This window comes from Notamacropus eugenii, chromosome 5, assembly GCF_028372415.1.
Source record: "Notamacropus eugenii isolate mMacEug1 chromosome 5, mMacEug1.pri_v2, whole genome shotgun sequence".
Taxonomy (NCBI): Eukaryota; Metazoa; Chordata; class Mammalia; order Diprotodontia; family Macropodidae; genus Notamacropus; species Notamacropus eugenii.
The window spans coordinates 459418253-459444586 of NC_092876.1; the positions used below are offsets into that span (position 1 = coordinate 459418253).

The following is a 26334-nucleotide window of genomic DNA, read 5'->3' on the forward strand; positions in this document are numbered from 1 at the left end:
TCGTTTAAAGGTCTGTTTATCCATGCTTTTTATTCATCCCACTTTCAAATTTTTTAAAATAAATATTTTATTGATATTTTTTAAAAATTGCTTTTACTTCCCAATGAATCCTGCCACCCACAAAAGAGAAAACCTGAGCCAAACAAAGGAGCTTAGTGGTCATGTCTAGTGGTATATTCCAAGAGACCCATCTGAGCAAAATCATCCTATAGTTATTCAAATATGAAAGTGGAAGGAAGATACCAAATAGAAGAAGCGTTGGAAAGACTTGGTCAAGATTTTTACAATAAAGTTTTTACACCATCAGAGAAAATGGAGCCAATACAACTGGTCTGAAACATCACAGTTCTCAATGTGTCAGTCATTGCTTGAGCCCTCGGTCTATGCCAAGCACTGTGCTAAGCACTAGGGATACAAAGAAAAGTAAAAGACAACCCCTGGTCTTAAGGACCTCACTTTATAATTGAGGAGACAATGTGGAAACAACCATATACAGACAGGCTATATATGGGATAAACTGGGAATATCAACAGAGGGAAGGTGCTGTAATTAAGAGGGATCAAGAAAGGCTTCCTGTAGAAGAGATTTTGGCTGGGATTTAGAGGAAGCCACAGGAGTCTAGAAAAAAAGGTGAGGAGGACAATCATTCCAGGTATAGGGAAAGGCAGTGAAAATGGCCAGATGAGCAAAAGGATGTCTTGTCTGAGATTGTATCAAAGAGTATGGTGGGAGGATGACACGGGGAGAGCATGAAATGTACCGAAAGGTAAGGGTACAGTAAAAATGTCACTAAAGAAAAAATTATGGGGAAAGCAACATTATTAGACTAAGCATATATAGAAAAGACCTGTGCTGGAGGTCACCGGACATTGAAGGGCACCAGGGAATGACTTGTAAAGTATTTGAAGGCATGGAAAATATCAAAAGCATGGAAAAAATTTTTGATTATATTAGCAATGAAAAATCTATAAGGAAAATGTCTATTATTACCAAGTTTACTTTCCCACACATATAAAGTTTTATGAGAACAATCTACATCTAGATGCAGGACATGTTTGATGAAGGTTATAGTGGGGAACAGAAAGACTTTCACACGATGGATTTGGATTGAGAAGAGTTGTTTAAATCTAGGCTCTGCCATAAGTGACCTTGGGCAAACCTTTTAACTTTTCTTGTCCTCCACTTTCTCATATTTAAAATGAGAGTTTAAATCATGTTTAAATCATTTAAAATGAGAGTTTAAATGAGATTTAAATCATTCTCCCAGTCCTTTTTTTGTAAATAAATTTATAATTTATTTTTAGCATTGTTTTTAAAAAATTTTGAGTTTTGAATTCTTTTCTTCCCTTCAGTCCCTCCTCCACCCACTGAGAGGGCAAGCAAAGTGATGGCAATTACACAAGTGAAGCCATTCAAAACCTATTTCCATATTGGCCATATTGCAAAAAATGAAGTGAAAAAATTATATTCAATCTGGGCTTAGATGTCATCATTACGATGTTATTCTTACACATTCTCCTGGTTCTGTTCACTTTGCATCAGCTCATGGAAGGCTTCTCAGGTTTTTCTGAAACCATCCTGTTCATCATTTCTTACAGCAAAATAACATTCCATCATAATCATACACTACAAGTTCAACCATTGCCCAACTGATAGACATTCCCTCAATTTCCAATTCCTTGTAACCACAAAAAGTTGCTGTAAATATTTTTGCACATAAAGTTTCTTTCTGTTTTGTGAGTCAAAGAGCATATGCACAGTTTTATAGCCCTTTGGCATAACTCCAAATTGCTCTCCAGAATGGTTGAATCAGTTCGCAAGTCCCCCGATAATGCATCAGTGTTCTAATTTTCCCACATCTTCTCCAACATTAATCGTTTCCCTTTTTTTGTCTTACTAGCCAATCTGATAGGTGTGAGGTGGCACCTCAGAGTTGTTTTAATTCACAATTCTCTAATCAATAATGATTTGGAGCATTTTTTCATATGACTATAGATAGCTTTAGTTTCTTCATCTGACAACTGCCTGTTCATATCTTTGTGTATTTATTGGTCAAATTAACAATGACTTGTGTTCTTATAAATTTGACTCAGTTCTTTATATATTTTGGAAATGAGGCCTTTATCAGAAACATTGGCAGTAAAAATTGTTTCTAAGTCAAAGGCTTATTTAGTGTAGCTAATGAAACAGAAGTAGATGTGTTTCAGAATCTCCCTTGCTTTTCCATAATCCAGTGCTGGCAATTTGGACTCCAGTTCCTCTGCCACTCTGAAAATCAGCCTGCACTTCGGGTAATTCTCCATTTGCATATTGCTGAAGCCCAGCTTACAGAATCTTAAGCATATCCTTCCTGCTGTGTGAAGTGAATACAGTTATTTGGTAATTTGGACACTTTTTGGCATCACCTTTCTTTAGGGTTGGGATGTAAGCTGACCTTTTCCAATCCAGTGGTCACTGCTGAGTTTTCCAAATGTGCTGGAATATTGAGTGCAGGACTTTAACAACATCATTTTTTAGTATTTTAAATAGCTCAGCTGGAACTCCATCACTTCCACTAGCCTTATCGTTAGCGATGCTTCCTAAGGCCCACTTGACCACATTCTCCAGGATGGATGGCTCTAGATCAATAAATGTTGGGAATGTTAAGATCATTCTTGTGTAGTTGTATAGTTCTGTGTATTCTTGCCACCTGTGCTTCATCTCTTCTCCTTCCGTTAAGTTCTTCCCATTTCTTTTCTTTTATCATGGCTATTTTTGTATACAACGTTCCTTGTTATCTCTAATTTTCTTGAAGAGATCTCTTATCATTCCCATTATATTGTTTTATTCTTTTCATTGCTCATTTAAGAAAACCTTTTTATCCCTCCTTGCTATTTTCAGGAATTCTGCATTCACTTGGTTACATTTTCCCTTTCTCCTTCCCCTTTCCCTTTTCTTCTTTCCTGAGCTATTTGTAAAGCCTCATCGATGCCATTTTGCCTTCTTGCTCTTTTTCTTTGTGTGTTTTTGTTGTTGGGGTTGCTGCTGCTGTCACTGGTACAGTATGGCAAAGCTCTGTCCATAGTTCTTCAGGCACTCTGTCTTCCATATCTAATCCCTTCATCCTGTTCATCACTTCCACTTCACATTCATAAGGGATGTTATTGAAGTCATACCTGTGTAATCTGATGTGTTTCCCTACTTTTTAAAATTTAAGTCTAAATTTTGCCATAAAAAGCTCATGATCTGAGCCCCAATCAGCTCCAGGTCTTGTTTTAACTGACTAGACAGAACTTCTCCACCTTTGGGCTGCAAAGTATATAATCAATCTGACTTTTATATTGATGCTCTGGTGATACCCATGTGTAGAGTTGCCTTTTGGATTGGTGAAAAAAGACTTTGCTGTGACCAGTGAGTTATCTTGACAAAACTTAGTCTCTGTCCTGCTTCTTTTTGTACTCAAGGACCAAACTTGCCTGTTACTCCAATTATCTTTTGATTTCCTACCTTAGCATTCCAATCCCATATGATGAATGTGACGTCTTTATTTTTAGAAGATCTTCATAGAACTGATCAACTTTAGCACCAGTGGCTGGAGCACAGCATTGTGTTACTGTGGTGTTTACCTGGTTCAGCTCTTTATCCTTCTCTGTAAGGCTAAGTCTCATAGTTCTACTCTAGTTAGTGCTGTTCTGTTGTTTGCTTGCTGTCCTTTTCAATTCCGTCTTTAATATTCTTGATATGAAATGGCTTAATTTGATCTCATTTCAGATTTTCTCAGAATGATTCCCCTTTCAGTCCTTCTCACTATTTTTGAGGAAATGCTGCTTCTAATCTTTCTCATCTACAACATTTTGCAGTTGAGTTGTTAATCCACTTGGCTGCCATGGTTTTTCGATTTTGTAAGAATACAATTTCTGGACTCTTTTGGCCTCCTTGTTGTACTAGTTGCTTTATATCCATCAAACCTCCATAAAATTTTTGGATGATCCATATGAATATATTTTTATTTATCCATTTCCTCTGTATCTAATGTTCCATAGCTTGTTGGAATAAGTCATGCCATGGGCCATATGACCATCCTTATCCTTTTTATAACTTGATATTTTTACCTTTGCTACAGCAGTATCATGAACTGAATGCATTCTATGTCAATCATAGTTATAATTTTTTGACTGGTTGCATACGTTACTTCTAGCACGAATTCCTTTTGATTTGGTAAGAATCATCTAGCCTCTTAGTTTAATGTCTATATATATACATGTATTTGTATATATTTGCAGATATTTGTACTAAGTATGTAATAAAGTTTATATACAAGTTGTCCCATAAGTCTTACTGTAACTTAAAACTATTAAATCTTTAATCAAAGCTTGAATTTTTAATACTTTAATATTATATTAAAACTTTAATATTTTGATTACCGATAATAATCTATAGTAATGACTGTCACTGTCATTAATTTAATATCTAAAATTAACCTTTAATATTAAAGCTTTAAATTTATTAAACTTTAATAACTTAATACTATACTAAGCCCAAGCATAGTACCTGATCCTGTAGTAAGAACTTAAGAAATAACCTGACTTATTGACTCAAACACAGCAAAGTGATACAATGTAGATATTATAAATTGACTTTATTAAGCTATTATAGTATTTAATAAAATCAAACTATTTTTTTCACTTCCTTAGTTATCGTGGACTATATCCTTTCATGTGTACAAGTGATTTAAAAACGATAGCCACTCTTCATGAAAGTGATAAGATTGCGCTACCCTATGGGTTAAAGAGATCAGGTCAGTAATTGTCTTCTTATTCAGTTATTAAAGTAGAAAGGTTTATGAAAATTGTATTTTCATGGCATCCAACTTATAGATTATCTTCTCCGTTGAGCAAATTGTTATCTTCAAGGTAGCACAGCGGATAGAGTGCTGGCCTAGAGTCAAAAAGACTCATTTTTGTGAATTCAGATCTGGCCTCAGACACTGACCAGCAGTGTGACTCTGGGCAAGGCAGTTCACCCTCTTTGCCTCAGCTTCCTCATCTGCAAAATGATGTGGAGAAGGAAATGGTAAACCACTCCAGTATCTTTTTCAAGAAAGCCCCAAATGGGGCCACAAAGAATCAGACCCGATGGAACCACAACAACAATCTTCCAATGTTTCAGAGAAGATTGGGGCACATTTTCACCTTTGTTTTCAGAGGTATTAGCATGGCAAATGGTGGACATGAAATCAGGAAAACCTAGATTAAAATCTTGACTCCTGTATTTACTGGCAACGTGACCAATGGCAGTTCTCACCAAGCCTTAGTTTCCTCATCTGGAGAATTGGACGCTGGTAGTACTTACTCCTAAGACTGCTACAAGAACCATGAGATTATGTACATAAAGCAGTTGTCAGATCTTAAAGCACTAAGGAAAACTCAGTTAACAGCTGCCCCCTCCCTGCATTAATTACTGTTGCCACTGCTGCAGTAACGTAGATACAGTAGCCACAGCTACGTGTAAAATGTTGCCAGTCCTGTAGCAGGATAATATGAAGTAAGAGACTTAAGGTCAGATTCAGAGTGGAAGCTCTTGTTTTTTGTATCCTAGTTTGGCCACTTAGGAGTTTAGGCAGCTACAAGATGAGAATGATAATTCTCGTTCAAATGATGTATAAGACGAAAGTTGTGGCACTTGTTAAACAGTGTCAATCACATTATCCTACCCTCTCGCTCATCAAATGCACCTCGGATGATTCAGCTTGTTGTTGAGTTACTGTATCTGTGATGATCAACTTTGTGGCTGTTGCTCAACGGATTCGTGTCGGACTCTCCTTGATCCCATTTGGGGTTTCCTTGGCTAAGATACTGCGGTGGTTTGCCATTTTCTTCTCCAGCTCATTTTACTGATGAAAAAGACAAAACCGAGGCAATCAGGGTCAAGTGACTTGCCCAGGATCACACGGTGTTTGAGGTTGGATTTGAATTTGGGACCTCCTGACTCCAAAGTCAATGGTCTGTCCACTGCTCCACCTAGTTGTCCTTGATGATTCAGTAGCTCATGGGAAAATTCTTTTCAAGAATTAATTTGAAACTTGCTGGACATGTATCCATTTACAGAAAAACTGTTTACTAAGCAAATCAGTAATACAAATATGGAACACATTTCAGCCAAGGGTAGACTGGTAAATGTTTAATAATTGGATCTCCGATAAAAATACAGCCTGCTTTTAAGTTTAATCTATATTTTAACATTTTCTCTCTCTCTTTCTTAAGTCTAGACAGTCATTTCTAACATAAAAATACACACGCTGGAGGTTTCACAATTAGCTTTCCCTAAGCTGGCTCCACCATACCCCTAATTTCAGCCTACTGTAACTACTTTGGAATGATTACATACAATGAATATGCTGATTGTATCTATATTTAATAAAGCAATTATGAGATCCTCTCAGGATTTTAGTTCTGGACAGAAATGTTATTCAGTCTCTTAAGAAGTCAAATTTCTAAAGTTTAATTGCTTTAAAAATATTTTGTAATTCCCAATTTTCATGTGATATAATCATAAAATTGGGGAAATGGCAAGGTTTCTAAATATGATCTGTTTGCATCCTCTCTTTTTCCAAATGAAGGAAGTCAACCAAAAATAGACCTACTAGAACCAGAATTGGTCATTACATTAATCATGGTTCCCAAGGAGACCAAAAGGCAGCTAAGCAGAGGTCATCTATCTGATGGCAGACTGTGACTGGAATTTCAGTTTATGCACGTCTACTCCCGAATTTCAGCTGGTCCATTGATTTTTAAAGTAGGAAGCATGAGATTTTTTTTTCTCAGTTTAAAAAATGCAAAAGTACTTAAGGTTAAGATGACAATAGGAAGGTCCTAGAGAAGCCTAGCAAAATTCTAAAAGAAGTTCCAGAAGGAATAATAAGGAAAACCAGAGAGAAACAACTCTAAAGTGCTCTTTAATCTGTAAACCTATAATCTCATGCTCCTATCCAGTTCAGAACTTCACAGGATGACTGCCAGAAACCCATAGACATGAACTGGAGATAAGGAAGGGGAAAATGATGCTACAGTGCCCTAGAGGTCAGTGTCAGAGTGGCAGTAAGAGATACAGTCTCATTTCACTGCCTGGGCAGTAAACAGCATGAATCTTGCACATCACCTGCCTGGGCCTAACACAAAGTCCCAATCTGAACACTGAAGCTAGAGTTACGAGTGAACGCATGGAAAAATGTTTCAAATTAATAATAAAATGCAAATGAAAACAGCTCTCAGTCAAAAGGTCGCACCCAAGAACCCAAAAGGCTGTGTGGCCTTGAGGCTGAAGGTTCTCCACCCCTGCCAAAACCTTCCACCCTCCTAACTTCCTTATTACTACTGAGGACAATATGGTCCTCCCAGTCCCTCAGGCTGGCAACCTAGGGGACATCCTCAATTCCTCACTCTCATCCTTCCCCCTTATCCAATCTGCTGCTAAAGCCTAAAGAATTCACTCTTTGCAACAGCTGTCTGATGTTCCCTCTTCCCTCCTCTCATACTGCTTCTAAGCTGGTACAGGCCCCCATCAACTTACGCTTGGACTATCAGAGTAGCTTGCTGGTGGCTCTTCCTGCCTCAAGTCTCTCCCCACTCTAATCCCTCCTCCATTCAGCCACCAGCGATTTTCCTAAAGCACAAGTTGGGCACTGTTATCCTCCCCACCCAACTCAATAAACTCCAGTCATTTCCTATTGCTTCCTTCCAATATCAAAAGTAAAATCCTCAGATATTCAAAGCTCTTTATGACTCCTCTTCCCTTCCACTTTTCCAGGTACTTCTTACACCTTACTCTTTACCCACACTGGCCACTGCACACTGGCCTCCTTGCTGTTCCTAGAACAAGATACCCCATCTCTCCACTCGAGATTTTCTTTGGCTGTCCTTCATCCTTGGAATGCTCTCTTCCACATCTCTACCTATTGCCTTCCCTGGCTTCCTTTAGGTCCCATCTAAAATTGCATCTTCTCCCAAGGCTTCTAAATTCTGCTGCCTTCCCTCTGTTAATTATTTTTTCATTTGCCCATTATGTAGCTTGTCTGCACATATTGGTTTGCCTCCACCATCAGATTGTTAGCTCCTGGAGGGCAGGACCTGTCTTTGTCTTTTGTATCCCCAGTGCCTGGCACATAGTAGGTGCTTAATAGATGTTTATTGACTGAACGACTGACAGTGTTGTTGCTTTTGTATAAATTGTTCTCCTGGTTTTGCTCACTGTACTCTGCCTTCAGTTCATACAAGTCTTCCCAAGTTTCTCTGAATCCATTCCTTTTATTATTTCTTACATCACAACAGTATTCAGTTACATCCATATACCTGATTTTGTTTAGCCATACCTCAACTGATGATCACTCCCTTAGTTTCCAATAGTTTGGCATGGCAAAAATAACTGTTCTAAATATTTTTGAACATATCAGTACTTTTTCCTTCTTTGAATTCTTTAGTGTGTAGGTCTAGTCATGATGTTGCTAAATCAAAGAGTATGGAGTTTAGTTCCAAATCCTTTCCACAGTGGCTGTACTGATTCACAGCTCCACCAACAATGCACTAATGTGCCTGTTTCCCCACAGCCTCTTCAGCATTTGTCATTTTCTGTACTTGTCAACTTCGTGACCAATCTGATGGGAGTGAGTTGGAATGTCAGTGCTGCTTTGATTTGTAATTTTATAATTATTAGTGATTTGGAACTTTTAAAAGAAATGTGACTATTGCTAGCTTGGATTGCATCCTGAGAAAACTGCCTATTGGTAAAGAATATCAGGGGAACTGGTGGGAAAAAATGTGAAGAAAAGTGGCTTAGTGGTACCTGATTTCAAACTATATTCCAAAGCAGTGATTATTAAAAAAAACCAATCTGGTATTAGAAATAGAGAGGTGAATCAGTGAAATAGATTAGGTGCCTAATACACAGTAGTAGATTCCCATTGTAATCCAGTGTTTGATAAACCCAAAGATCCAAGCCTTTGGGGCAAGAACTTGCCATTTGTCAAAAATTGCTGGAAAAAGTAGAAAGCAGTTTGGTAGATAAACTAGGCACGGACCAACATCTTACACCATATGCAAAGATAAGGTCCAAACGGCTACATGATTTATACCTAAAGGGTGATATCATAAACAAAATAGGGGAGCATGGAAAAATTTACCCACCAGATCTATGGATAACAGAAGAGTTTATGACCAAGGATCACAGGAAGTAAAATGGATACAAAGAAAGCCAATAAGACTTAAAGGTCCATTCCTTTTCTGAGTTTAATTTTATTATATTCTATTCCAATGAGGTATAGGTGGCTTTATATCTAAGTTTAACATCAAAAGAAAATTTGTCCATGTACCAAGAGGGTCGTAGCTTTTAAAACTCCCTGAATGTGGGTTGCGTTTTTTGGACAGGAAATGTACCAGAATCACCAGATTGTTTGCAGACTTCGTCACTTGGGTTGTTACTTAAGATAAAAATGACCAGGAATGAATTTATTAGGTATTCCAAATGGCACAGTTAATGTGGAGCTTTCGTGAACTGGCTCACTGCCTTCTCACTGTAGAATAAACCCTATGTAAGCTACAGTCGGTGAAAACAGTAGGGAGAAAGGATTTTAATGCACAAACAATAACAGTATTTTCATTTGTAACCTATTTGCTCTTTTTCTTTTTTCAAGTGCATCATGCCCACCTCGCTCTCTCAAAACTTCAGAGTTGTGAACTCTTCCCCGAGTCTGACAAGTGAGTTCATTACCTATTGTTTCTGTCTGATTGATTTAGCTGAGGTATAACATGACATTTTAATGTACTTATGGAGAGCTGATAGTACTCATATCTATAATAAGTTAATTTAGAAGTTTTAGATGAGTTTGGGTTGGATGGATCATTCCACAAAGCTGTAGTGCAATTTTAAGATTTTATGAATTTTAACTGCACTAAGACTTTTGGGACATCCTATAGCTATGTACTGTACCTAGGTATATAAGTGGTTTCACATGGAGAACACTGACCTTGGAGTTAGGAAGGCCTGAGTTTGAATCCTGCCTCAAACATTTACTAAGTATATGACTTTGAGGTAAGTTGCTTAATCTCTTTCACACTCAGTTTTCTCACCTGTAAAATGAGGCAAATAATATGACACCTCCCTCCTAGGGTTGTTGTGAACTTCCAATGAGATAAACCACGTAAAACACTAAATGGCAACTGCTTAGTAGTGCTAGTTGTAGCAGTAGTAGTAGTAACCTGGTAGTAGTGGTAGAAGTAATAGTAGTAGTACCTTCCCCACTTACTGAACATTAATTTTTCTTTCACCAGCAGGAGAATTGATTTTTTTTACAATATCTGCTTTGTCTACTCAAGGCCCTGTCAAATACATAGGACAAAGGATGAATGAGAAAATCTGTTTACATATAGTATAATATACACACACATGTATGTATGCATGTATGTATGTCTATCCTGCCCTCATCCCGCCCCATGCTTAAGTTCACACTGCTGTTGATAACGTCTGGGATGCCGGTATCACTGGGCCTAGGATTTTCCTCTACTTGAAGTAGATGAAAGCCTGACAGGGATTCCCTTTTAAACTGTTTTTCTTCAGCTACAGTGTTTCACCACCAGCTTCCTAGATTGCTACCCAGTGCTCAGAGTGGGTGTCTCCCTTCTGGCCCGAGGGAGAAGGCTTAGGGAGCACTTCTCAGGCATTGTTGGGAGCGTCTCCCCAATCTCTTTCACAGAAGTTCCCGATTGGAAGGAATTCAAGAAAGCATTTTTTCTCCCCCCAAAGGACAAAGTGTTTTTTCTTAGAGATTTGGATACAGATCTTTCATAAAACTGAATCCTCATTGATCTCCTATTGTTTTATATGAACTTTTTCCGTTATTTTTCTTCCTCTAGTGTTTGTAACTTTTAGTACAACTAAATGCTCAGTTCTATAATCAAATGCGCTGTAACATGTTCATCAACAAACACGTTATAAATAGCATTTGCTTGCTTTTAAGAACTGATACTCTATAGAAGGACATTATTGTAAACTGTTCTGAAGCATTACATAAATTGAACTGAATTCGTTTTAAAACACGAGTTAAGTAATTTTTTGAAACTGTTGTTTTTGGAGTATTCCACCACAAGAACAGGGATCCTGTGTACCGGATGAAGAAAGAAACTTTGTTAAGCCATTTACTCCGGAAACAAGTGAGAATGGAGGAAGTTCTGTGTTTATAGTCCTGGTCCAAGTGTTTCATTGTCAGTGTGTTTTCTACCCAGGTATTTTAAGAAAGGCCTTTGTTTCTGTTCCACTTTTGGGTGTCTCAGCTCTTCTGTGACAAAATGGAGGTAGTTTCCCTTTTTGTTCTAGAGAGTTCTTTCACTGTTATATATTTTTTTAAACTAATTTGAGGTTGTCATTCAGATTTTAGCAATATAGCGAATAATTTGGTAGCTTTGGAATTCAAAAGCCATGGTATCCATTCACCGGCAATAGTAAATGTGCATTTTCTTTTCATTCTAGGCATGGATTTGGTTTGCTTTATCCATATTTCCTCTCTTTCTTGAATCCAAAGGCACATTACTCTGGGATAACTGATTGGCCTTGGTGGAGGGATCATGGCTTTGGAACAGATGGATATTTAACTGCCCCAATTTAGCTGCTGCTACAAAAAATGCCGCCCCTCCTCCCCAAACCTGAAACAAATGAGTTTGTCAAAAATAAATAAATAAATAAACCCCAAGTCCTAGGTGTTAGCCCTGGAAGGGACCTTAAAGCTTACCCAATCCATTTTTCAGATGAGAAAACTGAATTTGCATAAGATCTTATACCTAGTAGTAGAGTCACCATTGGAGTCTTCTCATATCCACATTATCATTTCCATTATGTTACAACTGTCTCCCTTTCACATTTGAACATGTATTTGATATCAAGAAAGCTGTCTTGATGATCTAGAACAGGCCTGCACAACATGGCCTCTGGGCTGCTTGTGGCCCACCAAAGGATTTCAGGCAGCCCATGAAAAAACGTACGGTTGCCACTGCTCACTCTCCTTTTTGTCACATGACTCTCAGCAACCAACCATAGTCAGTCTGTCTCTCGTCTAACACTTCTGTGGCCCCCAAGAAGTTTAGCCTATTTTAATTTTGGCCCCTACCTACTGCCAAGTTGTGCAGGTATTATCTAGAAGATGTTCAATTTGACATCAATACCCAAGGAACTAATGATGAGGGAATTTTAAAGTGAATTCTTCTGCAAGTTAGGATTTTCCCATCTGGGTCATTCGCAGAAATATGAAATAGCTAGAAAGATGTTGTCAATTTTCCTTTTATTGACAACATGCTTTTAAAAAATTAATCTTGCTAACCTCAAATCATCTTCAAGCTGTAGTTTTTATCATTGTTTACTGTAACTTTTAATGTATTTCCTCCTGATTTCTCTTTTCAAAGTTTCATCTACAAACTTTAGGTTTTTCACTAGAAATGTGTGGCAGGCAATTGAAGATGGGAAGGGTGGTAAAGATAGTAGAGAATACCAATTGAATACATGGCTTTTTCCTCTCTTTGGGCTACTCAAATATGTGGTCCTTTGGAGAACACTAGTTTGCTTAGCCCAAATAGCTGCGTCCCCTTTGAAGTTAGCTCATTTACTGATGGGGTCATCATCTCTCATTAGTATGTCCTATAAAATAAATGTAGGTTTAGACTCGATCTTTTTGGTCACTTGCCATTAGAAATGTCTTAGATTCCAGATTATGCTTAGTAGGACTTTCTCAGACAAGTCCCTTAGCTTGGCATGCATTAGCAGAGTTAGCTAGGAACATACTAGATACTTAGTGTTTCTACTTCTCTTCCATGAAGAAATGTACTTTTCTCCCTTTTCAGTATCAGAATCAATTCCAGACATCTCTTCTTCTCCTCCCCCTCCAAATCTTCCAATCTATAGTTCATGTCATTAATTTCTGGGTGTGCTGTATAGTAGGCAAGATAAATAGGGGTAGGTAGGTGCCTTCTTGAATTTTCCACTAAAAATTATCCTTTACAAGAAGAGATAATTCAGGGGTGAGGAACCTGTGGCCTCGAGGTCACATATGCCCCTCTAGGTCTTCAAGCGCAGTCCTGTGATTGAATCCAAGCTTCACAGAACTTACCTAGATTCAATCAAAGGGCTGTGCTTGGAGACCTAGAGGGGCACATGTGGCCTCCAGGCCTCAGGTTCCCCACCCCTGAGATCGGTAAGTCATGTTGAATACCACTTCATTGGTTCAAAAAAATATTAATTATGAACTAGTAAATATAATGTTCCATATCATGGACTGGGGAGGGGGATATAAAATAAATAAAATATAGCCCCAAACCTCAAGGGGTTTATGTAGCATCCTGACTAGATGACCATACCACAGATTCACTGTGAAAGTCAAAACCACAGGCTTGTTGCACAAAGGTGGGGGGCGGGGGGAGACTCATTTATAGGCTGTGAACCATTCCATGGACACCAGAACAAAAACTGACCTTCATCAGGGTCTAGTCTTTGTAGCAGACTTGTACAGAAGATGTTCAGAGCCCATTACAGTCACTCAAGGCGCCATAGTGTTAAGGGGGTCCCTGGATACAAGATGTTTTCTCTAACTAGTTGAGAGGAGAGGAGAACAAAGGCAAATTCTCATTGTGGGAGTGCAGGAGAATCCCTGTTGGGGATCTGTTGGCTGGGACTGGAAGTTTCTCCAGCGGGCTTTTGAAGAAAGGTTTGAAGATATTTTCTGTGATTTCTCTCGATTTGTTTTGCAGGAGGTTAAAGCTTCAGGGGACGATAGGCAGGGATCCCTTCAGGAGGAGGGAATGGAGAGTCTGGGTTGCAAGGAAGGACCCCCTCTTTGTGACTGATCCTTCTGGGTCCAGTAGATAAGATTGATCTCCAGCACTCAGTCCCTGCACCTTGCTGGTAAGAGTATATCAGAGGTGTGTGAAAGAACCTCAGTAAAGAATGAGGACACAGAGTATTAGCCTCTCAGGTTAGCTGCACATCTTTCTGATTATTGTATTTTAAAGGATGTAATATTTTATTTTTCCATTATTGCCATTGAAGCAGTGAAAATGTGTTCCCCTGTCCTTTAGAGTTCAGTTCATCTTCAGAGTGAAAAATCTCAACTTATGAACTTATTGTAGAGTATTTCTCTTTTTAAAGTGAAATGTCAAGTTTCCATCAGAACCTCGCTTTATTTTCATTCAGTAAACGTTTATGTAGGGCCTCCTGTATGCCAGGCAGTGGGGAGACAGGTGAAGATCAATACCGTCAGCTGTGCCAGGGGAATCAGGGAAGGTGGGAATCGGGGAAGGCAGCACGCAGTACCTGTAAGTAGACCTTGACAAGAGGAGGATTTTAGCAAGCAGAATTGAGGATAGGAGTGTATTCCAGCAGAGAATCAGGGCAAGGTACAGTTAGGAGAAATACAAGTTCTGTTTGACAGAAATCGGGGCAGGAGGAGAAATAATGTGAAATAAATTTAAAAACAGAAGTTTGAACTGGATTATGTAAGGTCTTAATTTCCACACTAGTGAGTTTGTATTTTATTCTATAGGTGATATGGAAGCACTGAAAGTTTTTGTGTTTTTTTTAATAAAAAAAAATGTGCATTAGAGAGACTATTTTGGTAGCATTGTAAAAGAATTGGGGGAGTTAAGGAGACCAGTTAGGAAATGGTTCTGATTGTCTGACCAAGAGCTGATGGGAGCACAGATTAGGGGGATGGTGGAATGAGTGGAAAGAAGGGGATGGACCTAAGAGAGACACTGTGGGAAGCTAAGTAGTTCAGTGGATAGAAGGCCAGGTTTGGAATCAGGAAGACCTGAGTTTAAATCCATCCTCAAACTGCTGTGTGACCTTGGACAAGTCACTTCACCTCTTTTTGCCTCAGTTTCCTTATCTGTCAAATAGGGATAAAAATAACACTTTACCATCCACCTAAGGAGGGAGTGCCTTTAACCTGAGGTAAATGGTCAGTGGCCTCAGCATTGATTGATGATGGTCTGTTGAGAGCACTGTGGAAGTGTTCAGCCCATCTCTCTAGGATCATGTCCTCAGTTGTTGTGAAGACACAGCACAGTGCCCGGCACAAAGCAAGCACCATATAAACGTTAGCTCTTGTTGTTGTGGACGTTGAATCAAAAGGTCATGGCAACAAATTGGAAGTGACAGGTAAATGAAGAGAGTGGTGTGAAAGATGACTGAGGTTTTAAATCTGGTGGTAGGAATACAACTGACAGAAGGAGGGTTTGATGGCTGATAATACCTGTGGCTGATGATGCTCGTTATATACAGAGTTATCTGTCATACATGACATAAAGACCAGATTTCTTGACTATAAACAGAGTTTTAAAATTTATTTTTCTTTGGGGATGGGAGGCAATTGGGATTAAGTGACTTGCCCAAGATCACATAGCTAGAGTGGCTGAGGCTAGATTTAGACTCAGACTCTAGGTACTGTGTTTTGTTTTGTTCTTTAAATGAAGTCTGATCTTACAGAGATTGTATTTCAGGAAGCCCTTGGTATTTGCATAGGTCTTTGTAATCACCTGTAACATAGCTCTCATGCACATGATGCTCAGCTGAACCCTGACTGTAGAGAAAGAGCCAACCGGCATTTTAAGTTTCAGCGAGAATCACTAAAACTTTGTTTATGATAATCCAGAGAAGCTATTTGTTCAATGCTTCTCTCCTTCACCAGCTGTCTCTCCTCACCTGGTACTCTAAATCTATTGCTAGATTTTAGGATCTTACTATTGACTTACTATTACTTGCTATTTAGGATCTTACCGCCAGTTGGGATTTTTAAGACAGTTCTGGAAAGGGAGGGAGAGTGCTGGAACAGGAAAATAAGTTCACTGAATGGAGGCTAATAGTGTTTGAGGATGGACAGTGGGCCCAGAGGTGCAAGATTTCTGTGGGGCCAGTCTCCAGAACTGACTCTAATTTCTAATGTAGGAATCGGCAAGTTCCTTTGGATTAAAAACAGGACAGCTCAAGCCCAACTCACAAAGACTTTCATTCTGAGACTGGAAAGGGTAGATTTTACAAGGTGAAGATGATCTGGAGATTACTTATTAACAAGTGAGGTGAGTCTGAGGAGGTGGACACCAACATCCAGATAGACTCATGGAATCAGATTGCCAGAACTAGAAAAGAGCTTAGTGATCTTGTTATCAGCCCCCTCCCCCCCCATTCTGTAGAGAGGAAGTATCTCCATTAGTCATTTGCAGACTCTTTGTAGCTTTCTTGAAAGGATTGAAGTTTGCAACATTTTTACAACTTACCAGGTGCCTAAAATTCAAAGAGATTTCTCATCTTGCTGAGGTCAGCAAAAGCCCAGGTCTTTCTGCCCGTATCCAGCACCCTCTGGTACTGTCCATATTGTGGGGTAATCCAGTATAAATGGTATAGGAGGGCCCAAAGATCCACTTTAACTACTTCACACTTTTACCTAAGGCCAGACATTCTCATTGCCTGGCTTTTTAGATCCTATGGGACAAACTCTCAGATCTAATGGGGCTTATTTAGAGCAGGGCTATTGCCAGTGATGACGTTACCAGGACTGGGCATTGGCTACATCTGGGTTGGTATGCCTGAGTCATCCATTGAATCAGTGCCCAGATCTCAGGAGAAGAGGATGAGAGTTAGACCTGCCATGAATACCCCAAAGTCTCAGGCTTTAGATTAGGGGCGGCATTTCTGAGGTCAGTTTTGTGGAATGGAGGGTGGGAAGGGAGAAACACAAAGCTGATCTTAGCCTTCTATGAAGAGCCTTAACCTAGAGGAAGCCAAGTGGCTGAACCTCCCTGCTGAAAGGTGTACCCATTCCTGGGTGGTGGAAGCCAAAGATAGAAAATATTAGACTGAAATAAGATAGCCCCCTCTCCCTGTCCTTCTACCTCATTGAATTTGTTTATTAGCAGAATAGAGGACCTGACTTTACTCTTTAGTGCTGTGATTGATTAGGTCAAAGGGAAGGCATCCTACTAAAAAGATCTCCCTCACATTGTCTGAAATTCTAACAATCAGAGATGCAGTCAGATCAGCAAATACCACTGGATCATTAAAGGGTTCAGGGAAAGGGATGTAGCTGTTGATCAGTCATACATAGCATGGATGCTTTCCTTCTAACACTGAGGAACTGGAAGTTTTAATGTGTTGGGGGTAGAGGAGAAGAACATATTTTTTGGAGCATATACCACTCTGGGAGATGGTAGGATAGGGTGAGGGCTTCAGGCAGTTGATAGTGAGGACACTGGTCCCCTGGAGAGGTGGAGATACATGGGAGAGAGGTTAAAAAGCATCTGCTTCAGAATTTTTTTCCTAGGGGAAGCCATGATCCTCTTCCCCTGGGGGCCAAATGGAAAGTGTATGCTGTCAGTGTAACCCATGGCATCCTGCCCTTGCTGGAAGAATGGGGCAAGAGGGTAGAAGTGGTTAGCCAGCTTCTACATCCCTGCTCCTTACTTGTTCTGGACTCTTCTTTCTGTCTCTGTCTCTCTCTCCCTCTCCTCCCTCCCTGTCTTCCCTTTCCCTCATCCTCCTCTTCTCCTCCTTCTTCTTTTCTCTCTCCTCCCTGCTCTCTCTCTCTTTCTGTTTCCACCTTAAAAATTAACTATTCTAACAAGCATAAAGGTTGTACCTAGAGAGAAACAAGACAGAGAGTGTAGTAAGTGTTGACCTGATCTATGTTTTATGTTTCATATTCATAAGAACAAAATTTGATTTCCTTCAGGGGTTTGAATGTTTTTAATTGTCTGACAGTTGTTGAGTCTTGATAATACAGAGTTCTGTGATGCTTGCAAGGATGGGCTCCTTAGAATCGGAACTGAGACTAGGCTTGTATGTCACACACTCACACACACACGCACACGCACACGCACACGCACTTCCAGAGCAGCATGGCAGAGTGGGTAGAGAGCCTCACAACGAAAAGGACTGAGTTCAGCTCCTGCTTCTCACACATATTGTTGTGTGACCCTCTGTGCTTATGGCAGTTCTCTAGGTTTATGAGTTGCAGAGGAGGTGCCAACGTGCACTGACAGAAGTAGTTTCTTCAGTTGGGAGTTCCTTATACCAAGGAAATTATAAGTTTGGTCCCTATGCCTCTAGTATAGGCCTACACTCTAAGATGAAAGCATTACTCTTTCCTAGGCTTTCTTAAAGGCAGTTGTTACGCTTTGCCTATCTACTGTGAGGTTATTGTTGCATGAGTTTGGGGAGTGTGTCCTAAAAGGTCCTTAAGTAGACTCCTCCCAGTGGACGTCTGTAGCTCCTCTATAGTGTAATAGTAATAATGGTTAGCGTTTACGTAGATCTGTTTTAAGATCTGTAAAACACTTGATAAATTATCTCATAATCACCCTGAGGTAGGTGGTATTAATATTCCCATTTTTATATATGAAGGAACTGAGGCCAAGGGAGGTTAAGTGACTTGCCACGGGGCATACAGGCAGTATCTGATTCAGGATTTGAACTCAAGGCTTCCTGACTCCAGACCCAGCACTCGTATCCACTGTCCCACCTATACTTAAGTTAAATGGTATTTCTAGGGTCACACAGTAAATTTGTATCACAGGTGGCACTCAAACTCAGGTCTTCCTAATTTTCCTTTATCTACTCTACCATCTGAATCTCAAGAAAATTAATAATAAAACAAGTTAAATCAATAGATTAAAAAAGATAATGGAAAGTAGAGCCAGGGGTCTTGTAAGAAGGAATGCTTTGTCAGTTCTTAATTTGACAATGATAATTCTAAGCTACAAATTGTAGAGAAGGTGCCAACTTCTATTGGCAGGAGTTTCCTTGCATGAGAATTCCTTATAAAAATCAAATCAAAAGTCCTCTGTCTCTATACATACATACATACATAAACAGATATATGCATATATATGCACACAGATACATGTACATATACATATGCATATATATGCGCATAAAACTGAAAACATTGTTTTTCCTAGGCTTTTAAGGAAATAAGTTTTATACTCAGCTTATCCTCAGCTGTTTTGAACAGTTTCCCAAAGTTTAAATATCTTGTTCACGCTATTTTCTTACTGAGTTATTTAAAGTTACAGTACCTTGGATTCAAATAAATCTCTTTGGTCTTCCTAAAATAGCTCTAGGTATTTTCAGTTTTCCTCAACCATCTCTTCCTTTTAAATAGAGTAGTTGGACCAGTCCTTCTTCTTTCTCTCTGGCAGGTTCTCTGAGTCCATCCCTCATGAGCCTGATTTTATTTTTAATAGGAGCTGTGACTCACCTCTGTATTCATAGCTTGTGGGGAGGGCACAGCTTGGCCACCCTGTGATAGAAGCAGCGCTCGGTGTAGCTTTATGCAACATCTCCGACAGCCCGGAGCTGGCACATGCAGACTCACAAAAACAACCCAAGTGTGCTCCTCCTTGCAGATACCTAGATCTGAGCACAACCCCAGCCCAGAAAGATTCTCCCTCTCCGCAGTTTCCCCCTTTCTCTATCTCTTGCTCTAATGCAAAGAGCAAATTACTCTGCAAAGGAGTGACCTTTAAGATTCACCTTCCCTCCACACAGACTGGAAGACACTGAGAGTATTTGACTCATCGAGGGCATTATTTATTACATTTTCCTTTGAAATCCCACATTGTGTCCAGTCACAGCCCAAGATTCCTCTGGTCCTAACCCCAAATTGTGACCTACTGTGTTCTCAAATGCCCCCACATTTTATTCATCCATTTCAGTACAGTAGATCTGCCCCTTTTTTCACCCTCTCCAGGATTTCCTATTTTCCCCTCTCTTTTCTTTTCTCACTTTTTTTCCATCCACTCCAATGACAGAATATTCTAGAATCTTGCCATATCCCTTACCTGGCAAGGGCCAGGAAGATAATGGGAGCTATGTCCTCAGTTTTCCTTTCCATCACCAGGCGAGATATCAGTGATTGTTGCCCAAGTCTTTCTTCATTTTGACCCTACTTGTCCAGCCTCAGTAACTTTAATAGCCATGCTTTTTTTATTATAGCCACCAATATTCACTAAAACAAAGTTAACCCTTTTAATGTACCAGTTACAATGAAGGTTCTTTGTGCCTACAAATAACCAGATTTGAAAGATTGATATTTCTGATATAAATCTGAAAAGCTAAATCTATTTATATGAGTCTGTAAACTTTAATTCATATTTTTTGTTTTCTCAAACCTACCTTCCCCCAACAAAATAAAATATACTCCACAAAATAGTAGTGAGAATGAAACCAAAAATCAAGTTAAGTAATAGAAATGTGTTAATAGAAATGTAACCACTGGGTAAGTATTGGGCTCAAGTCTGAAGCCAATGGGATGGGTGGATGGAAGGAAGGAAGGAAGGAAGGAGCAAAGGAGGGAGGAAGGAAGGGACAGAAATAACACTTATTAAGTACTTACATAACAAGCACCATGCTAAATGCTAGAGATGCAAATAGAAGCAAGCAAGGCAGTTCTTACCCTCAAGGAACTTAAATTATATTGCTTTTCTATGAATATGCTTCCTTTTGCCAAGAAAAAGAACTTTTTCATAATTAGAACTATTTCAGAAACGAATGGGCAGCTTTGTTAAGTCTCCAGAATCAGTCCTGGGAGGGAATTCTGAGCTCATCTAGTCCAACGCTGTCTCTTTCCATTCGTTGTTTCTACTTCTACCCTCTGGGTCCAAGAAAACGAGTCTAATGCCCCTTTCTTATAACACTGGTGGCAAAGGAAGCATGCTGCCGTGGGGAGAAGGGCTAGACTTGGAGTTAAAAGACAGGTCCAAATTCTGACTCTTCCATTCCTGAGGTGCCTCTCTTCTTCTCAGTTTCCTCAGACTTTCAGAATGAAAGTGTTGATTGGATGATCTCTAAGTTCTCAAAGCTCTAAAGCTGTGATCTTGGTAAACACCTGAAAACAGTTATTGTATCTTTAGAGTTTTCTTTGCCCAACCTTTCCCCTGGATATGAGTTTAGCTTACCAAGGCCCTTCCTAAAATGTGAGAAATGACTTGAAAGTATTCAGGGAGGGACTAGTGGAGCGCTCGTTCGAGATGGTGCAGAACTTGTAGAAATCGATAAGAAGTTGTACCTATATATGGTAGTACTTTAGGATTTCTAGTATTTTCTCATTCGATTCTGAGGCAGCTAGATGGTACAGTGGGTAAAGTGCCAAGCTGGAGTCAGGAAGACTCATCTTCCTGAGTTCAAATCCAACTCCAGAACTAGCTGACTGGGTAAGTCACTTCACCCTGTTTGCCTCAGTTTCCTCATCTGTAAAATGAGCTGGAGAAGGAAATAGCAAACCACTCCAGTATCTTTGCCAAGAAAACCCCAAATGGGGTCATGAAGAGTCAACCATGAAAACAAGAAAAAAGTCATTAGATTATAATCTCCTTGAGGACAGGTGCTGACTTTGGCCTCCTTTTGTCTCCCCAGCAGTTAGTACAGTACCTGGCACATATTAGGCACTTAATAAAAGTTACTGTCTCTTTGATTGATGTGCCACCACAAAGGAAGAGAGGTTACTGAGTGAAGGAGAAAGGGGGAGAACCTGGAGCTGGCAATGGGGAACGAGGGGTATTCCAATCCTTCTTCCTCAACCAGGGAACCCAGCCAAGCCTCAGCCTTGTGGGATTCTCAATATTCGTCACCTTTGCACTGACATATGCGCTGTCTAACAGGTGGAGAAAATCGCCCAACCATTCTGACTGAGTCCATTACAGATCTGAGTTACCCAGCCTCAAATGGGCACTAGACAGTCTTACTCACTGTCCTCTCCCGAAACCTTAAACCTACTACACTCTGACACTGGGACTCCATTGGGGCCCTGCCTGAGGCCTCCTCTGCACCCTCCCACTTTACAGTGATTATCAGTAGTAAGTGTTGCTCTTTCCCTCCCAGCCTGATGTCTTTCTTTTTCTTGACCTCATTGAAGGGGCCATCCCCTGGCTGCTTCTTAAACAGTCCTATTCACTGAATGAGTGTTGCCTCACCCTAAGTGAGTACCTGCAAAGACCTTGGACTAAAGGGCCCAAGGTCTCCCAGTGCATTCTGGGTCATCTCCAGTCATCCTGAGGAATATCTGGTCACTGGGTTCAGATGGCTCTGGAGGAGAAGTGAGGCTGGTGACCTGCACAGCCCTCCCTCACTCAAAACAAAGTCAAGCGCAAGACATGTCATTATTTCTCTGATGGCATGGTCTTCTTTGGCAATGAAGGACAAACACAATGGATGAGGAAATTGAGGCAAATAGGGTTAAAGGCTTGCCCAGAATCACACAGCTAGTAAGTGTCTGAGGTTGGGATTCGAACTCACAAAGATGAGTTTCCAGCAGTCTATCTACTGTATTACCGAGGTACTCCAAGCTCTCTTTTCCCTTGTTTTATAATGCCTGTCATAGCGTGGTACAGGTTTGTAGCCCTGGGTACTTCATGATCCACTATATTCTCTCTCCTTCCACCTGAAAAGATTTTATGATTGCTGTTAACAAGCTAATACAGGATAAACGTAGTTCTAGCTGGAGCTTAGAATTCACCATTGAGCCACTGCCAAAGAGTATATCTTCTACCCTTTTCCTGTAAAATAAAATGGACAGTTTTTGTTTTACTTCATAGCATCTGCCATTTAGGGCAGATTTAGAACTGGTGATCATTATTGTAAAGGTCATTTGAAAGATTTATTATTCTATTTGTGATATACACACATGTATATATATATATAGAGATGTCTGTGTCTATATATCTATATCTACATGCACACACACACACACACACATACACACACACACACACATACACACACACTCCTCCTCCTCCTCCAAGCCTTCTGGGTAATGGAAATGGGAACAAAAAGTCTCTGAATCCAACTTTGCAAAACAAACAAATTCTCTCTGTGGACTATGTTTACTGTCAGCAGCGCATGTAAATATTCAAAACCTTAAATAATGGCCTATGTCAGGAAAAAATGGCCCAGTTTAATGGACCTAGAGTCTTTGGACCAGTGTGAACGTTCTGTCTCTTGCCCTTCCACTCTGGTCTCCTTTTCCCCTAACATCTTCCCCTGTCCTCCCTTCCCCTCTCCTCTTCTCTCCCCTTCCCTGTCCTCCCTTCTCCTCTTCCTTTCTCCCCTCCCCTGTCCTCCCTCTCCCTCTTCCTCTCTCCCCTCTCCTCCTCTTCCTCTCTCTTCTCCCCTTCCCTCCTCTCCCAGTGTGACCTTGTTAGGTAACCTTTCTGAGGCATGATTTCCTCCTTGGTAAAATGAGGGAGGTGAACTGGAAATCTGGGCTACTAATCCTGATTCATTGCTTCAAAATAAATTTCTATAATTGATGGGCAGATGTCATTCACAAAAACATCTGACGCCTCTTGTATCCCCCCCAACATACACACACACATATACACACATGTACATGCACATTTCATCAACTTCTTTCAAGCTTTAGGTCACCAGTCTATGGTTAGTCCTTTCCATAAGTAGCTGAGTCCCACAACTCCACCATAACAACAGCAGTTGACCTTTAGATGATTCCAAAGCTCTTTCACGTAACAGTGATCCCTCCTACCTGTGAGGTAGGTAGAGTGAATGTAATTCCAGCTTTCTGATGACTGCCTCGGTGATGAACGAAGGTACAGTCAATGAATGGACTCTATGTGATACTGAGGAGTATCACATGGCATTTATTTTCACTTTTGTAATAAGAGATTCCATTTAGGGTCACATTTGAAAGGCCTAACTGAGGGCAGCTAAGAGGCACAGTGGACAGATTGGAGTCGGAAGACTCATCTTCCTGAATTCACAGCTGGCCTGGGACACTTAATAGCTGTAACCCTGTTTGCCTCAGTTTTCTCCTCTGTAAAATGAGCTGGAGAAAACGATGATAAATCACTCTAGTATCTCTTCCAAGAAAACTTCAAATGGAGTCACCAAGCGTTGGATGTGACTGAAATAACTGACCCACAAACCTAGACTGAAGAATGCTAAAAGTCAATACTTAAGGCAGACAAATCCACATCTCTTAAGCCTGTATTCGTCATACGGCCATGAAATGTTCATAATGATGGGTAGTGCGTGTATATGTGTGTGTGTGTTTTAGTCACATGATTTCTAAAACAAACACCTCTTTCTCTCCTCCACCAACACAGAATACATTTGTTCTTTGGGTAACTACTTCCTGCCGACACCTTCTTGCTGGCATTGGTTTCCTGTTTCTGTATGTACCAGTATTGGAACTTTGCTTTGGGTCTTTAAAAAACTTAATAACCCCATGCCTGGGTTATGAGTAATTCAATAAGGCAATCTCTAGGAATCTAATCTATTGCTTTCTGTTATATCTATGTTTTCAAGAACTCCCTGTAAAAAATGTATTGTTGTTGGTAATGGTGCAGTTTTAAAGAATAAGACCCTGGGAAAACAGATCGACTGCTATGATGTGATAATAAGGTGAGTTCATTTCTTCCATTCTGTTTCATATCTGCTTAAGAAAGTACAGTTCTTTACTCGTGTATTCCCATAAAAAGTGGCCTTTACATTTTAAATGTAAAGATTCGTTATAATTTTTAGTTTCGGCAGTTTCTAGAGTGTAAGTTGTCATCCAACTTCACTAAATTGTCATGATTTGCTGTTCATTTTTGTAGAGTGGGTACAACAAATCATGTGGAAAAGAAATCTTATAGAACAGATAATTCAGCAGCCCCTTTCCCATTTAGTAGTTAAAAGTATTTAAGATGGCTTTTGTGCAATGTTTATATTTCTGTACCTTTAAAATGTCAGATTTCATTAGAAATATTCATTTGTTAAAATGCTAGGATGTACCATTTGGGGATTGATGAAATTCCAGGTTTTTCGATTGTCGTTCTTGGTGTTGGTTTTAGCAGACTGCTTCTTGGCTATTGGGCGTTTTAGATTTTAAGGCTACGTAAAGATTTTCCGCAACAAGGACAGAAATAAAACGCCCCTCATAAAATCATGGTCAAATTAACTGGAAATCCTAGTTTGCCAGTTAATCAAGACTTACTCTGTCTAAATACATTTCATAGTTAAACTCTTCCCAGTTAAGTTTTTCAATTTGGATGTGAAGTTGGGAGCACTGATTAAGATAATTGGGTCAGGACTTCCAAGGTTTAGTGTTTCCAAATTTAAAATGAGAGACTCTAGACTGATCAAAATTCAACTTGCCCATACATGAAACAACATATCTGTCACATAAAATAAAGTATAAGTCTAACGTCATGCAAAGATTATTGTTGCTAACGAAAATTTTTTTCAGAGCAGATATCATTGCATAACATTACAAAATCCTGAGTATTCCATTTGTTTTTTCTGAGTTAGATGTTTTTTAACAGAAGAAAAACATGGCAAGTGACTTTCCTTTTCAGCTATAGAGGAGCACTAGTACAGAAACAGTACCTTCTTTGGTTTATAATGTGGTGTGATCATAGACACTTGGTTTCCCATCCTCTAAAAACAAATCCACAAGGAGCAAAACAGAAGCTAGGAACACTAATCTGACCCTGTGCTCCCACATGCATCATGGGAGTGTGTAGGAGAACTACATGTGTTTCAGAGCATAGTGATGGAAAGGGAATCCAAATACTGGACGAGGAGGCAGTAGATAAGGACTCTATTAGCAAGCCATTTCACTGTTTTACAAAATGGGGAGTGGAGGGCTGAACTGGATGACCTTTAAAGCCCCTTTCAAGGGTGACCAATTTTTTGTTACGATTTTCTACAAATCATGAAAAAAGGGAGCAGAGAATTATAGAGCTAGAGCCCAAGAGGACTTCATAGGTGATTCAGCCCAACATCTCGTTTTACAGCCATCTCCTGATTCCAAGCATTTTCTCTGGTGGTCTCCCTTGACTGGAATGCCTTTCCTCTTCCTCTCTGCCTCCTGGTTTCTCAGGCTTCCTTCAAGTATCAACTAAAATCTCATCTTCTACAAGAAGCTTTTCCTGTTCCTTCTTAATTCTAATATTTTCCCTCTGTTAGTGATTTCCAATATAGGTTTTTCCCCCCTTTTTTGGGGGGAGGGAGGGAGAAAATAGCTAAGTGGTGCAGTGAATAGAGAGCCAGATGTGAAGTCAGGAAGACCTGAGCTCAAATCCAGCCTTAGAAACATACTAGCTGTGTGACCCTGGGCAAGTCACTTAACCCTGTTTACCTCAGTTTCCTCTTCTGTAAAATGAGCTGGAGAAGGAAATAGCGAACCACTCCAGTATCTCTACCAAGCAAACCCCAAGTGGAGTCACAGAGAGTAGGACACAACTAAAATGAGTGACTAACAACAAACTTATTTCTATAGAGTTGTTTTCATGCTGTCTCTTCAATTAGATTGTGCTCCTTGAGAACAGGGGA

At 39.9% G+C, this 26334-nt stretch overlaps 1 protein-coding gene across 8 annotated transcripts in view; it reads left to right on the top strand.

The window, feature by feature from the left end:
• Positions 1-26334, top strand: part of ST3GAL6 (ST3 beta-galactoside alpha-2,3-sialyltransferase 6) — a 77677-nt gene that overhangs the window by 42847 nt on the left and 8496 nt on the right. For 7 of the 8 annotated variants that reach the window (XM_072615367.1, XM_072615366.1, XM_072615360.1 and 4 more), the window contains 3 exons: positions 4674-4777; positions 9665-9728; positions 24325-24420. In XM_072615367.1, the coding sequence (XP_072471468.1) occupies positions 4674-4777; positions 9665-9728; positions 24325-24420 (264 nt within the window). Of the gene's footprint in view, positions 1-4673; positions 4778-9664; positions 9729-9771; positions 10063-24324; positions 24421-26334 lie in introns of those variants that run through there. The other variant, XM_072615368.1, reaches the window with a different exon arrangement.